The sequence below is a fragment of the Botrytis deweyae genome (assembly GCF_014898535.1).
Source record: "Botrytis deweyae strain B1 chromosome Unknown BDEW_005, whole genome shotgun sequence".
Taxonomy (NCBI): domain Eukaryota; kingdom Fungi; phylum Ascomycota; class Leotiomycetes; order Helotiales; family Sclerotiniaceae; genus Botrytis; species Botrytis deweyae.
The window spans coordinates 1,180,376-1,195,122 of NW_024066212.1; the positions used below are offsets into that span (position 1 = coordinate 1,180,376).

The 14,747-nt window shown below is 39.2% G+C and overlaps 4 protein-coding genes across 4 annotated transcripts; 1 reads left to right on the plus strand and 3 right to left on the minus strand.

Annotated features, from left to right (window-relative positions):
• Positions 1–7,032: 7,032 nt before the first annotated feature.
• On the minus strand, positions 7,033–7,827 carry EAE98_003000 (uncharacterized protein; the record flags this gene model as incomplete). The annotated part of the gene is made up of 1 exon (XM_038950620.1): positions 7,033–7,827. The coding sequence occupies one exon, from the start codon at positions 7,825–7,827 to the stop codon at positions 7,033–7,035; it is 795 nt and encodes a 264-aa protein (XP_038813149.1).
• A 1,363-nt stretch (positions 7,828–9,190) lies between these two features.
• EAE98_003001 (uncharacterized protein) lies at positions 9,191–10,102 on the plus strand (the record flags this gene model as incomplete). Its single annotated transcript, XM_038950621.1, has 1 exon — positions 9,191–10,102. One exon carries the CDS (start codon positions 9,191–9,193, stop codon positions 10,100–10,102), a length of 912 nt encoding a protein of 303 aa, XP_038813150.1.
• Positions 10,103–11,660: 1,558 nt separating this feature from the next.
• Positions 11,661–12,836, minus strand: EAE98_003002 (uncharacterized protein; the record flags this gene model as incomplete). Its single annotated transcript, XM_038950622.1, has 1 exon — positions 11,661–12,836. The coding sequence occupies one exon, from the start codon at positions 12,834–12,836 to the stop codon at positions 11,661–11,663; it is 1,176 nt and encodes a 391-aa protein (XP_038813151.1).
• A 972-nt stretch (positions 12,837–13,808) lies between these two features.
• On the minus strand, positions 13,809–14,747 carry EAE98_003003 (uncharacterized protein; the record flags this gene model as incomplete). The annotated part of the gene is made up of 1 exon (XM_038950623.1): positions 13,809–14,747. The coding sequence occupies one exon, from the start codon at positions 14,745–14,747 to the stop codon at positions 13,809–13,811; it is 939 nt and encodes a 312-aa protein (XP_038813152.1).

A 14,747-nucleotide genomic window follows, 5' to 3' on the forward strand; every position in this document is an offset into this window, starting at 1 on the left:
TGATGAGTTTATGAGTTTATACACAAATTATCCAGAGAGATAAAGTATGTACGGAGTATCCAGAGTATAAACACACACACCAAAAAAAATAAAAATAAAGAATAAATACTTCGTAAATAAACTTGATCATAAAAGTTATTCAATTCAATCTTTTACTTAAATATCTACTCTCCCTACTCTCCCTACCTACCTAAATACCCTATCCTATCATTACCTATTTCCCTTCTAGTACTACTCTCTATTCTCTATCCTCTACTCTCTACTCTCTATCCTCTATCCTCCTCCCAAACCCAATCCAATCCAATCTAATCTTCACCGTGCTCGATCGATAACACCACCAGCACCAGCACACACACATACATACCTAGTATATCCACACCATTCGAAATATAACTTCCGAAATCCGCGTATCGGTATGTATCGGTATCGGTATCGGTATCGGTATCAATATCTGTATCGGTATCAGTATCAGTATCAGTATTCCATAATTACAATGAATGATACGAAGAATTTGAACCCCTTCTTTCTTTTCTATCTTCTTCCCTTTCATTTTATCTCTATATAGTATTTCATTCCTAAATTCTATATCCTAAACCCTACATCCGAATCTAATCTTGAAATATATAGAGATAGAGATATATATCATCTCTTCGGATAAAATACGAGATATCTAGATACTCTACGATACGATATTTAATCTTTCTTTCCTTCGAATGATTAATGTCTTTTCTTTATTTTTGAGTGCTTGTTTATTTATTAAATTAATTAATTAATTAATTAGATATTAGATATTAAAAAGGAAATAAAATAAATACTCTATAGAGGTGTTTTATAGGATGTTTTATATAGATAGTAGGTAAGTATTAATATTTGTAGGTAGGTATTTAAAATAAATAAACTTTGTTTATTATATCTATATAGGTATTATATAAAATAATATAATATAATATAATTCCGTATATAATATAGAGAACTATCTAACTTATTTACTTACTTACTTATAAAAAAGAAAAAGAAAAAGAAAAAGTCATCTAGTTAAAAAGTTAAAAAGCTTATTTATTAATACGAATAATCATATTCATATATATATATACCTACTTCCTCGAGACTTTATACTTTATACTTTATATACTAGTATATCCTTTCTATATAAAACTATACGAATAGAGTTCTTCGTATTACTAGGTAGGTAGATAAATCTCATGCTTATATAGTATATATGTATATGTATATATATATGTATTTACTAATCTCTTTTCTATCTTTTCTTTTCTATCTCTTCTTTCACCTAATGAATACTCGGGATTTAGTCTTGACTCTTGAGTCTTGAGCATTCCCATTCAAAGTCCAAACCAACCCCCTCAAGAGTGGGATGGGATGAGAGTCCCTCGGAGTCCCTCCAATAAACTAAATATCCTTCACGCCACCTTTCCCTTTCCCTTTTCCTTCTCCTTCCAACCTCCAACCTTCAACCCCGCAGATACCAAGATTCAGATTCGAATTCGAATCGAATTCATACAATACACAATATATCATCCATCTACGATACTTCATCCACACAACAATTCATCCTATCATTCATTTCATCCAGTAGACTATCTAACCAACTAACTAACTAACTAACTACCTAACTGATACATAATCCCAGATTGACCGACCGAATAAACAAATAAATCAATCCCCACCATATCCATTCGGTAGAGTACCTAACATAACCCCAATATTGAATTGAATCGAATCCTGTACAGGGATTAGAAGTGCCGGATGGAGTGTATGTTGCTATACGATGCTATATGCTGTATGTACTTTGGAGAAGCCGAGAGCACCAGTTCGGTTCGGTTTGTTCGCTGCTTATACGGAGTATGCATGCATGCGTGCATGCGTGCATATATGTATGTGTAAGTGGCGATGGGGAAATGCTTTTTTTTTTCCTTTCGTTCTTTTTTTCTTTTTGGTGAGGGGATGGGTTTTTTATTTTTTTTATTTTTTTTATTTTTTCGGGGGGTTTGGCTTGATCGTTTTCTTTTTTGTATAACTGTTTGTGGTTTAATAGGTGTCGTCTTTTTTTAAACAAAAAAATAGAAAAATGGGGGGTTGCGTGGTTACTGGTTGGTGGGATGGAATTGAATGAATGAATGGGTTAACTCAATGTACTAGGTCCTTAGGGTTACAATAAGTATAAGTATAAGTATAAGTATACTAATGCTTACAATGCTATTTTTGGTGCGTTCGTGTTCGTGTTGGTGTGGGTGTGGGTGTATGTGTATGTGTATGTATGTATGGTGGGTGGTGTGCATGAGATGGAGTTTCAAAGCTGTCTGTAAGTATGGCGTATATTTACAATGGAGGTTTTGGGGTTGGATGAATTGGTGAGTGAGTAATAAGTAAGTGACTGACCTCGTATACCTTTTCAATCATTCAATTATATCAATCGAATCGGATCGGATTGATAAATTGATTGATTATTTATGCATCAGCTATCTCTTTTTGAGGTTCTTTAAACTACTACGTAGTATGTATCTATTTATACAAATACGATATGATGTAAAGATGAGATGTAATATGAATTAAATACGAGGATTTCAATTCAAGAGTAGTTATTTATTATATATTATATATTATAGTATATTACTCGCATATTATATATTTTCAAAATGAAATTATAATAATAATTAAAGATAATATAGATTATATATTTATAGTTATAGCTATATCTATTCGAAAAGATAAGATTGTGTATAAGTATTTATATTTATTTTCTTTAAATAATAAACGCTTAGATGCGAATAATATCTTTTCATATGCGTGTTTTTATATATATATAAATAGATAATATTTACTTTTAATTGATCTGTCTTATTTTTTACTATTATTATATATATATATATATAGTATATTTTATATCTCGCAATTCGTAATTATAATTCGGATTTCTCGATTCTATTGTCTACTCTATTTAACTTCATCTATATATTATCTACTCTGAGTGCTCTAAATGCTCTTACTACTTTCTCCATTCTATTTACTTTTCTCTACTCTATTTATTCTTCTTTATTCTATTTACTCTTCTCTACTCTATTTGCTTCATCTGCTATCTGCTCTAGGTATCTACTCTTAATGCTCTCACTATTTTCTCTACTCTATTTATTCTTCTCTACTCTATTTATTCTTCTCTACTCTATTTATTCTTCTCTACTCTATTTATTCTTCTCTACTCTATTTATTCTTCTCTACTCGGCTTCAAATTCATCTCATCGTTTGATATCGTTCTCGAGCTGAAAATTATGATCATAGATGTGTAAATTGTCTCGAGGTGGTATGGTGTAATTAAGGAATGATGTCTTAATTATCTATAGAGTGTATAGATATGTATATTGGCTATTGATTGGCTATTGATTGATTGGGGTTGTGGGTTGAGGGTGTGAGTTGAAGGTTGGGAAATGCATAATTGGTTGTTTAGCGTCTTGATGATTGAGGTTTTATGTTTAGGGCTTGGGAATTTGAGTTGGGTTTTGGGTTTTGGGTTTTGGGTTTGGAGTTGGAGTTGAGGTTGATGATCGGATCTAGAGGTTGTTTATTGTATACATGTATATATATGTACACATATATATCAAGGGTAGAAAGTGTAGTAAGTGCAGCAAGTTACTTTGTAGAATGGTTTCTGCTTGTACTTGTTTGTGTTGTATTGTGGGAAGTGAAGTGTGAAGTATGAAGTATGAAGTGTGAAGTCATGGATATTGATATCTAAATACATTTAATTTGAATAGCAGGAGGGAGGGGGTTATAGGAATGAAATGAAGGGTAGAAAATGGAGAGTAGAATGAGGGGTAGAATGGGAAGTAGAATGGGAAGGGTGTGCTCTCTCCATTTCTATTTCTTATAGCTCAGAGAGGGAGAGGGAGAGGAACTGAGAATTTTGATGTTGGTAGTGGTGTTCGGTACTAGTAATAATGAGATCTAAAGGATCTAAGAAGACTGGAATGGAGATGAAGATGAAGATAAGAATGGTGATACCGATGATATATAGCAACATAACAAAACCCACTAAGCGATATACTAGACGATGGTGATAGGAATAGGGATAGGAATACATGATGATTGGATTACGGTGGGATGAGTCTTATAATATAACATTTCATCAACAAAAAAGGTTCGAATGTGAGATCAGACTCAATTTTGGTTCATATTTCTACTGAAGGAAAACTTGCTTCTTGATATCGATTCCCTTTGAATTCTCGGTTTCGACTTCTCGGTCTTTGAATTCCTTAATTGTTCATTCTTTCTACTATTCCAACTCTTTCAATTCTTTCTCCTCTCTCTTTTGCACCCCCCAAACTATCAGTCATACCGAAATCTCAAAATCTGAGTGCATAGAACACTGTTAACGAGGACAAAATTTGTATTCAAAATTCTATACTATGCTAATGATCTAATCAATAGGAATCAAGGGAATTGGCGAAAATGAGATTGATATTGAGATGTCTACTTTTATGGTTTGACAGTTTGAATCATTCGGGGTTTAGAATTTCAAGTCTATGTAAAAGCCTGAGAGTGTAGAAGATTAGATGTATAGAGGTTAATAATGATAATATTAGGGTATATAAATATAAACGAACAATCTTCAAGCAATAAACATCAACTACCAATTTTCAATGTTTCGAAAGAATGAGAGAAGAACATCAAATTCATACAAGTAAAGAAGAATATAATAAACATGTAGAGATTAACACTCATAGTATTAGAGTATATAAACATAAGGAAACAATTTTGATTAGTAAGTGTTAATTTGCCGATCTTGAAATACAAATAGTTGTGTGGGAAACAACAAGGGGACATGGATCGGATGAAGGAATAGAATAGATTGCTGCTCCGCGTGATGGTAATCGAGGCTCTCGGATTGTCTAGAGACATGCATACTTTGGTCTCTCATGTAGTAAGCTTAAGGTCAGTTTGAGTGGAATCGCAATCAAAAGTAGCTAATTCGTTTCTTTACAGGGTCTCTTGGAATGTGATAACATAGAAAATAAGTATACGTTATGCATTCAGAACTCCAATTCGAAAAAGTCATTCGGGGTCATTTGGATGAGATTCATATAGCTTAATGGTTACGGATTCCCACTATCGAATGATTACTTGTGTCTTAAATTGCAGTATTGATATACTATACTACTCCCTTTTACCACTACATAAACCTTTTCCCGAGCTTTGCCTCTGCCTATTAGAACTTTCTCTTCCTCATACAAGGAGCATCTACATCAGTGAGCAAGTGCATGGTTGGTGTGACTTCGCATTGTCTAATTCCATATCTTTATAGTTTACAACCCTTCCTCGAATTCGACAATGGATCCCCACAATATGCCAGACAATATAAAGATAAATGAGTATATATATCTGAATTATTTCGTAAGAACCTCTATTCTTGAGGTAATATATGGGTTTGCTAAGTGTGTATGATATATTATAGTATACAGTCTAATACGCTCGCAAGAGTAACATCCCCAGGTACCCCAACCTCACTCTTCACATCCTCCATCCTTAGCACCACCTCCCTTCTCGCTTTCCCCAATTTATCTCAAAACAAATTCTCGTCATTGTACACTCATCATCCTTTCCCATACCCCAGTACCCATCTATCCATCCACCCATCTACATAGCTACAAACAATACTTCTCAAACTCTACAGCTCAGAAATTTCCACATCCCGCATGTTAGTCAGTTACGATATTGAGAAGAAACACCATACCAATTGAGAAGTATTGAGACCACAACAGGAGAGCATAAAATCAAATTTTTCGAAAGCTGCAGCTGTTTGGTAATGTATCCGCTGGATGATGATGAATTGGTTGTGTCCATAAGGAGTGCGATTTGTAGAATATTCAACTCTGTAGTTTCTGTCTTTCCTGTAGTTGTTCATTTGCTATTTATGTCATCTATATAATCTTACAAGAAGGTTCTTCTCATATTTCAATTCAAAGTCTCCAACAAGAAAGCAATCAATTCCCGAGAAAGACGTTCATACCCCCTATATTCGCTTCGGATAAGCTGTTACACCGCTGCAAGTGAGACTATTGAAACCGAATTCTCATAAAACCATACCGATATACTAACAACTTCTTAATCCAACATTTTGAAAATTTACTTCTAGTACCTTTGTTTATAGCTTCGCTAAACATAAGGTCTTCAGCATAAGGCCTTCAGATCAAAAGGTCTCAGTATCCCCGACGAAAATCGAGTTCTGCAAGCTGAATCAGATTTCAATACTGGTCTGGCTTGTTGGGATGTGGGATTTGCAGGGCATAAATAGGTTGTCGGAGATGAATTGTTGTTGGTGGATTTGTATTATTTGCTAAATGGGCCTACCTAAAGGAGGAGAGGTAGGAGGGGGTTCTCGTCAAGTATTCGAATGTGGATAAGTAGTTTGAGGGGAACACAGGAAAAGGAGGTGCGGGGGAGAGCTGCAGAGAAGGTATGAGTTATTGTTGACAGTTGGATGGATTTAGTGTCTTATCTGTGAAAAACTGGAATGATAGGATGAAGATGTTGTTTATGTGATTGGAATTCAATCTGTGAATGATATTATCCTCATATGGTGATGAGATCAATGATCTTTATGGCATCGATACACGGATCTGTTGCGAGTAGTTATTCTGCTGGTAGGTCATATATCAGTTGCTTATCTTACAATGATCTCTCGAATTTGCTTTGATAACTTGGTTATTATAGCTTTTCTGGAGAGTGTTCTTTCCCGGATTCATAACCCTTCGAGTCTTTTAGTGGGAGGCAATATTCGATTTTCCATCACATGGATAACTTGTACTTTTTGTGCTCAAAAAATCATATGGCGCATGCATTGCAGAAACTTGTAACTTTTTGAAACTCCATATTATTCTTCAAAGTCAAGAAAACCGAATCCATGAACTATTTGTTTCCCCTCGAGAAAGTAAACCATGATTTCTGGAAACTTTTCCACCCATAAATCCAAAGAGACGCTCTTTTCCACTTCCCAATGACCACACAGCTACACTCCAACCCTTAATACTTTCCCGCAACCTCCAAAACAATCTCCACCAACTCATCCGTCATCGTCAACGTAGGCGAATGTCCTGTCTCCAACTCCCAAACCTTCACCTCCTTTCCTTCCTTCTTAACACCCTCCAGCATACTCACTTGGAAATCCAAAAACACAGTCATATCCATCTTCGTAACCACATAACTCGTCTCGATATCTCTCCACGCAGCTCTATCTTTCAAGGGCTGATACATCGCATTTCCATTCCAGCGACTCAAATTCGAGATATATTCTTCGATCTCTGCTTCTGTGACTTTATCATCTGGGTTTGATCCGATGAGAAGAGTACGAGGATCACTATGCACGTGCGTTCCGTCTTCTGCGATGTTGAATACGATGGGGATGAGATCTTCGTGGCCGAATAAGCGAACTTTGTCCATCATAGACTCGCCTTCTAACATCATGAATGCGCTGATGTAGAGGAGATGGACAACGCCGCCAGATAGACCTTGGGCTTTTCGAGCGGAAACGGCAAATTCGGTAAGGGCGTTGGTGCCGACTTGGCCCCCGTAGGAATGCATAAGTACAATGATGTGTTTTCCTTGAGAGACAAGATCGGAGATGTAGGAGCGGACGAAGTCGGTGTCGGTATAGAGGTCGGCTGTGGGTGGTTGGGCGCCATTCATGCTGGGGAGGGAGGGGATGAGGAGGTCATAGGAGTGGCTGGCGAGTGCGGAAACGAATTTGTGGTAGTTTTGGGGGTTGTGCCAACTTCCTGAGAGGAGGACGAAGGTAGGTTTGGTTTCAGAGGTAGACATTTTGGTGTTGGATGTGTGTTGTGGTGTTCTGGAGTATGGAAATGATGAGGAGAGTAGAGATTGGGAATTGGTACTCGGAATATCAAGACTTGACAATTGTAGAACTTTCTTTCTTCATGAGGATGTTAAGAAAATGTGAATACTAGATATAGAGAGCACCGACGGGATTTTATCTTGATAAAGTTCTTACGGAGGCAACGAAGCAGTAATGTTGGATCCAACATTTGGAGATATTAATATTAAAAAACTGTTGTAATCTTCCTACCTAGCCAAGAAGTAAGATCTTACATGTGATCATTTGTTTCTGGAGATATCCCGAGAGATATTCACGATTCACTGGAACCTCTATCTTGGGGAGAAGAAACTCGAGGTATTTACTCAGTGAATTTGGAAACTCGGCAGGAGATAGGATATCGAAGGGTTCTGATTATTGAATGCTTACTGTACCAATCCATCCCGTGATTACATCTCAACCAATATGCACATAGATGCAAACAAAACAAGCTTTCTCCGTCCAGAGGAAGATATCTGGTTCTACCGATCCTTGTTCTTGTCGTTGATAGTCGCTTCGATAATTTACAACAACGACGACCTCATTTCGCCTTGTAAGATTAGGATTTGTGTGACCTTCTCCTTGAAATGTAGAAATCCCACAATGCACTATAAATCCAAGCTCGGAAAAGCAAGCGGGCTCGGTGGAGTGAATGCCCCGTTGTACAGTACGTACCTACCGCGATTAACCACTAGCGGAAACCCCTCAATAATTCAATCGTTCTCTGCCAGTTTGAATTCAATAATGCTTTGATCAAAAGCAAGTTGAGGTTTTATTTTGTGCTATAGATTTAGCTTTTTGATTTATGGTCGATCCATTATGATATTTATTGAAGTGGTCAAATTCGATTGAGATACCCAAGCTCAAACTGAGGCTCTAGTACCTACTAATTGACACGACACTACTAAAACAGTATCAATCCAATAAAAGAAAAGGGCAAAACCTACCGATTAGATGTAAAACTCTCCACTAGATAAGATGTTCACGAAATATTCACAAGGCAGAATTGCTGTCAATCCGTGAGATACAGGATGTTCCTTCCACATGATACTGCGTAAATGTGCTAAGCCACTGGATCACTCGCTTCGCCACATTCTGAGAGGGATTCTGATGATTGGGCGGTAGGTATATATATGTATGTACTTGAAAATGATTTGAGTCCTGATTACATGTTTGATTATTGCTACGCTGCGTGCTTTGAAATTCTTCATTGGGATTTTTGATATTCAATAATCAATTATAGCGGCGTTTGGAGTTTCTATATCTTTACATCCTGTTCAACTGAGGCAGGCATCAAAAGGAAAGGAGAAAATGACTTTTTCAATTTTCAAACGGAGGGAAGGTCACGATCATGATCACCACCACGAAGAACCCGCGAAACCAAATCCAAGCACATCTCCACTTCCTCGTTACTCGACCAATAATTCGCTTTCTCAACCTCCTCCCCCCTATTCCCCCAATCCACACCCACCCATACCATCCGAATCCCATTCATCTCCTGCTCACCTCTCCGAATTAACCATCGACTACATCCCAGGAACACTCTTCAACGCATTCAAAACCACTCTCCTAATTTACGATTCTCCTCGCTATCCAAATACCAAGCCATTGCCTATTTTCAAAATGACGATTGAAGGTATGAAGAGAATTACGAGCATATATATATACAGCGGAAGTATCAAGAATGAGGACAGGAAAGATGAAGTGATGTTAGGAGGTGCACAATTTGACAAATTTAATCGCAAGATAGAGGTGCAGCAAGTGGGGATAGAAGGGGTGCAGAGGGAGGCAGAATCGGGGATGGAGTATTTTGGGGGTGGGAAGGGGAGGGAAAAGGAGGGGAGGTATGAGTGGAGATTTCCTGGAGGACATGATGGAGGGAAGGAAAATGGAAAAGAAGAGGGCAAAGAGAGGGTTTTGATTTGGCAACAAAAAATCCCATCCACAACACAAAAACTCTCATTCTCGAATCCGAATGCGGAGCTGAGGGATAAGGAGTTGGGGGATCTGTATGCAGTGATGATGTATGATGTTTTTGCGGGGAAAGATATGATGGGGATACAGTACAGGGGGAGTATTAGTGGTGAGAGTGAAGAGGAGAAACGGGGGTTTCAAATGGGAGTTCTCATTACGGGGTGTGTGGTGGTGGAGAGGGAAAGACAAAGGATTGGGAGGAGGGGGACGATTGGGATGGGTTTAGGGATTGGAATAGCTTCCGGGTGATGAGAAGAGGGTTGCAGAAGAAGTTTTGAGTGAGAATTCTTGAATACCAGGTCGTGTGTTGTTGAAGAAGTTTTAGATATGGTGCATCTATCAATATGAGTAACGAGAGAAGGTTTTTGATAAAATTTTGTATCAGGATATTGATCCAATGTCTAAGAATCTACTCCGTCAAGCGTTTGATGCCAAAACTGTAATATGATGATAGACACGTTCAGCGACGGGATATCATCTTTTACTTCTCGCAATACGGCATTCTGTTCATGCGAGTCGTGCCCTCAGCTTTTGAAACCATGTATTGTCGCTTATTAGATTCTCAAATAGACACGATCCAAAAACACAAGACTCAAGACAGAGAGATTTCATTCATTAAAAAAGACTGGTTCAACTCAACATGGGATCTCGCTTCCATCAAAAACACCAACATTTTCAGTTTTCTATCGAATACATGAGCGTGACCATGGCTGGGAAGCTTGTAGAGGAAGAATTGTAGGGAAATCTTGTACAGGAATGAAGATCATCTGGATATTAAAATTCCATCGGGAAAATGCAAAGTTGCCGCACCGTTATATCGATTGACCGAAAATTATATTCTTTTCCCTTTCATTCGATTCAAACTCTGAGTCTAACGATACCACGCGCTACATGAATAGTAAAAATATCACTTTCTCTCTAACACAAACTGAAAATTCATTTAGTCGAGTATTCAGAATGAAATACAATATCATCTGTATGTAAGAGGATCTCCGAGAAGTTGAAGCTCGAAAATACTACAATTAACATCAATGGTATATTTAGCTCTCTTGGCTATGTGTAGATTCCCCATCAAAACAATCACTTTCGCAGCAATCCGAATGTTTACATCCAACGCTAATACATATGAAAAATAAATACTCTGTAAAAGCTAGAGGAATGATCAAGCATCCACAGTACCACGCATCAATCAACTCTCAATATTGAACGTTCAAACCAGCACAAACTCTTTCTCCTCACCTATCCCCATAGCTTCTCCATCCATCCACCCATCAACATAACAATCACCAACCAAAACATACTCATGTCCCGAGGTTTGATTCAAAGCCTTGCATTATCCGTCTCAAACATACGTCCACGGAAAGCAACCCCCGATGCAAACTTCCGCGTCTTTTCCACAATCTCTTCATCAAAATCTTCAATTGCTCCTCCTGCCATTTCTATCTCGCTTACCTCTTGCGCATTAGCTCCTATAACATTTTCCAAAACTTCGAGGAAAACGTCCAGGTGCTCCCAATATGAGGTTCCACTGGCATTCCACGGAAAGGAAAGGGCAGTTTATTATTGACAAGAGTGCGTGAGTATACTTGACGCCAAGGTATGCCACTTGGACACGGCTCAAGTCTTGATGCGTAATTCATTGTCTCGATAATCCAATCTCGACGTTGTTTCAGCTCGACTTGGAACTCGCCAACATTGTTCTTGTAAACGGTCGTAGGTCTGGATGGGTAGATGGCAGTAACACGAGACAATGATCGACCCTGAATTTTCATCGAGACTCTATCTGGATTTGTCGAGTTGATATTAATCAGAGATTTTTGGCTTTGGAAGCCTCCGGCATTTTGTAGTCCTCCAAACTAGCAGGAATAGAAACAAGATTAGAGTCTGGGAAATGCGAGCAGTCTGGAACCCAGCTAGGAAGATCATGATTGATGGAGATGTGCTTATCATTGCGATATTTTCCGATTCCGGCTGCGTTGAGAAGCGATAAAGTAGTCCCTAGAATCAAGATCCGAATTGTAGCATCGGTATATACCACTTTGACTGTGGTATTATAGTTGATATCTATTCCCATAGCCTCAATATTTGTCGAAATACCAAACAAGGCGTAGACTTTATCTCTTGGGTTTGTTGCCTTAAAGTCCAAGCCTTGAAACAAAGCGTATTTTAGAGTAACATAACTACCCTTCTCTCTAAGTTCTTTCATGTGGTAGATAAGTGCCGATGCACCCAAACCATCTGGAAATGATCCATCTTGAAGAAACAATAGCAGCTTCTCTAAGGCCATCCCTATTATGATATTCGCCACAAATCCAAGGGCGCTCCAATTCATTGCTTTCTGTCCACACAGCAGAACAACATGGGTGCCTAGCACAACTTCTTGAATGATCCACGTCCGCGAAAACCATGGTCGTTGTAGGAGAGCATCAAGTGCTTTCCAGCCAGGAGATCTATGCTCACAGCCAGGCACCGAAATTACATCTGAAAAAGAAGGAGTTCCAAAATATATCATCAAATCGTGTAAAGTAACCACAAAATCCATGGCAAGATCACTATCTGTAGATTCATCACCAATCCAAGCAAGTACCTGCAGCGCAGAAGAATGAATTCTCCCTATCTGACGCACTTGTGATCCTTTCTCGATATTACAATTTTGATTAATACAGAGAGCATCAATCCATAGAAAGCAGGGCTCAAATTCAAAATCTAAATGAGCAGCAAAAGATCTCAAAAATTTCCCAGCCGAACTATTCAAACCCAGGTAGTGTCCCTCGTCAAACCGTATCTGATCGCACGTATCGGCTGATCCCCAATGATAGGAGATAGCAGCGTAAGGCACTCGTATTGATGGTACCACATCTAATGAGACCTGTGTAAATTTGCCATATAGGCGTTTCGAGCCCGGCGAAAGTGATGTTTGAAGTAATCGGATATCCGATGTTCTTTCCAAGGGGAGATACTGGAATAGAATACCTGAAGCCATCGTGAGTCATGTAAGTACATCAGAATTGAAAACTTCGTAGAAGATATCTAAATGGAATATGTCTGCACAAAGGAAACAAGAGAGCTCGATAGCCATAAATACACTTGAGCCGGGGGCAAGAGATGTGTTGGAGATGGTATCACAACAATTCAGCTGACCCAATCCTGTACCCAAATCGTTCTTGTCCTTTCATCAACCACTTGTGCTTTGCAGCCTTTAATAAGACTAATGTGCGGGAGTTTTTCCGGATTTAATTTTGTATTCCATAACTTTTTTCTTGCAAGACAAGGCATGCTCTTCTTCCTAGCATTATATAGGTTAATCACAAGATTTTTCTCAGCACGAAGTTTGAGACGCCTCCCCTTTACAAACTTACATCCAAGTCTGGGAACTCTAAAACAATTTCGCCATTTTCTGTCGTTCGAGAGAATTATCGAGTAAGGTGAAAGGTCCTCTGGAAAGAATCTTAAAAGAAACCTCAGCTCTAACACTAGATTCCACCCATAATATCCACGAAATTAAAACCAACTTAGAAGATATCAAATTTTCCCCCTCCACCAATTTCAGCTTCAGGGCTAAACACCATCCCCCAGTCTCTCTATCAAACCTCGCCATCATCATCGCACAAGCATACCCTGATTCCTCAGAAACTCAACATGTCAATTTTCTCAGATTTACTAGTTCCTCACCTGAAACCCACTCGAGTCTTATAAAACACCAATCCGTAGGTATATATCGATTCTCAGATAAAGATTAAAAGATCTAGTACCAACAAATTGGAATCAAAGTGCTAAGATTGAGTCAACATGCAAAAGTATTTTTGATAATTATTAGATATGCTATTCTATCTACCTACTGCCACGACTAAGCTCTTCTGATCCCTCATAACACCCCTACAAAATCAAGCAGCGCCAGTTTTCCTCACTCATCAATCGGCCCAAAAGAACTCTCACCCTCGAGCCAGAAACCCCTCTAGAAATCCGGTTCCTCCTCCGGCTGCCCCATCAAACTCCACTGCTCCACCGCATGAATCTCCGCCGGCCACCTATTAACCAACCTCCTCGCATTTTTCTCCTCCCTCGAAATCCTATGTTCATAGATCCCCGTGACATCCTCGCGATCCAGATTCGTTCTCTTCTCAATACACTTCTTCGACCCCTTAAACTTCTTCATCCCCAACACCAGGATCTCCACCACGGGGGGTTCCCACGCCTCATCATTCGCGGCGCGATACTCCAGGAGGGATTTCTCCAGCCGATCCTTCATTTCCGAGGGTTTGTGCCCCAGCAGCTGCGAAACCGGGACGTCCAGCGGTTCATGGTAGACGATGGCGGTATTGGGGAGACCGAGCCATTGATCAAACGGCTCAATGAGCAGCGTAACGGACTGCAGCGCGGGGAATTTATACAGCCAATCGAGAAGCCAGCGAGCGGGGAGAGGCTCGAGGTAGAGGCCTTGCGCCAGCCAGACATTGAGGGGTAAAGCGATATGCTGCACGACGGGCATGATCCCGTCGTTGCGATACGACGCGGGAACGTTTTCTTTGAAGAGATATTTTTCCATGGTGCCGCTGGTCCAGGATGCAGAGGGGGGGAAGTAGATGGTATCGGTGTTGGGATTCCAGTAGAAATCGGATTCTTCGGTATTGGGACCGAGACCATTGCGAAGGATACTTAGTGCTAAGCATCGAGATTCAGAATTGACATGACAGATGGAGGGAATAGCCGAGAAATTTCCCTGCAGGGAAGCTCGCGTATCGTCATAGGCGTCGACTTTTACCTTGAGCGTTCGACCGCCTGGAAGTGCGTATTTCCAGACATGTAGACGGAGCTCTGGTGGAAGATTGCGAAATTGTGGGAAAAGGGGTTCCTCATCTGACTTCACGAACTTGGAGTGATGGTCAAGTAACAT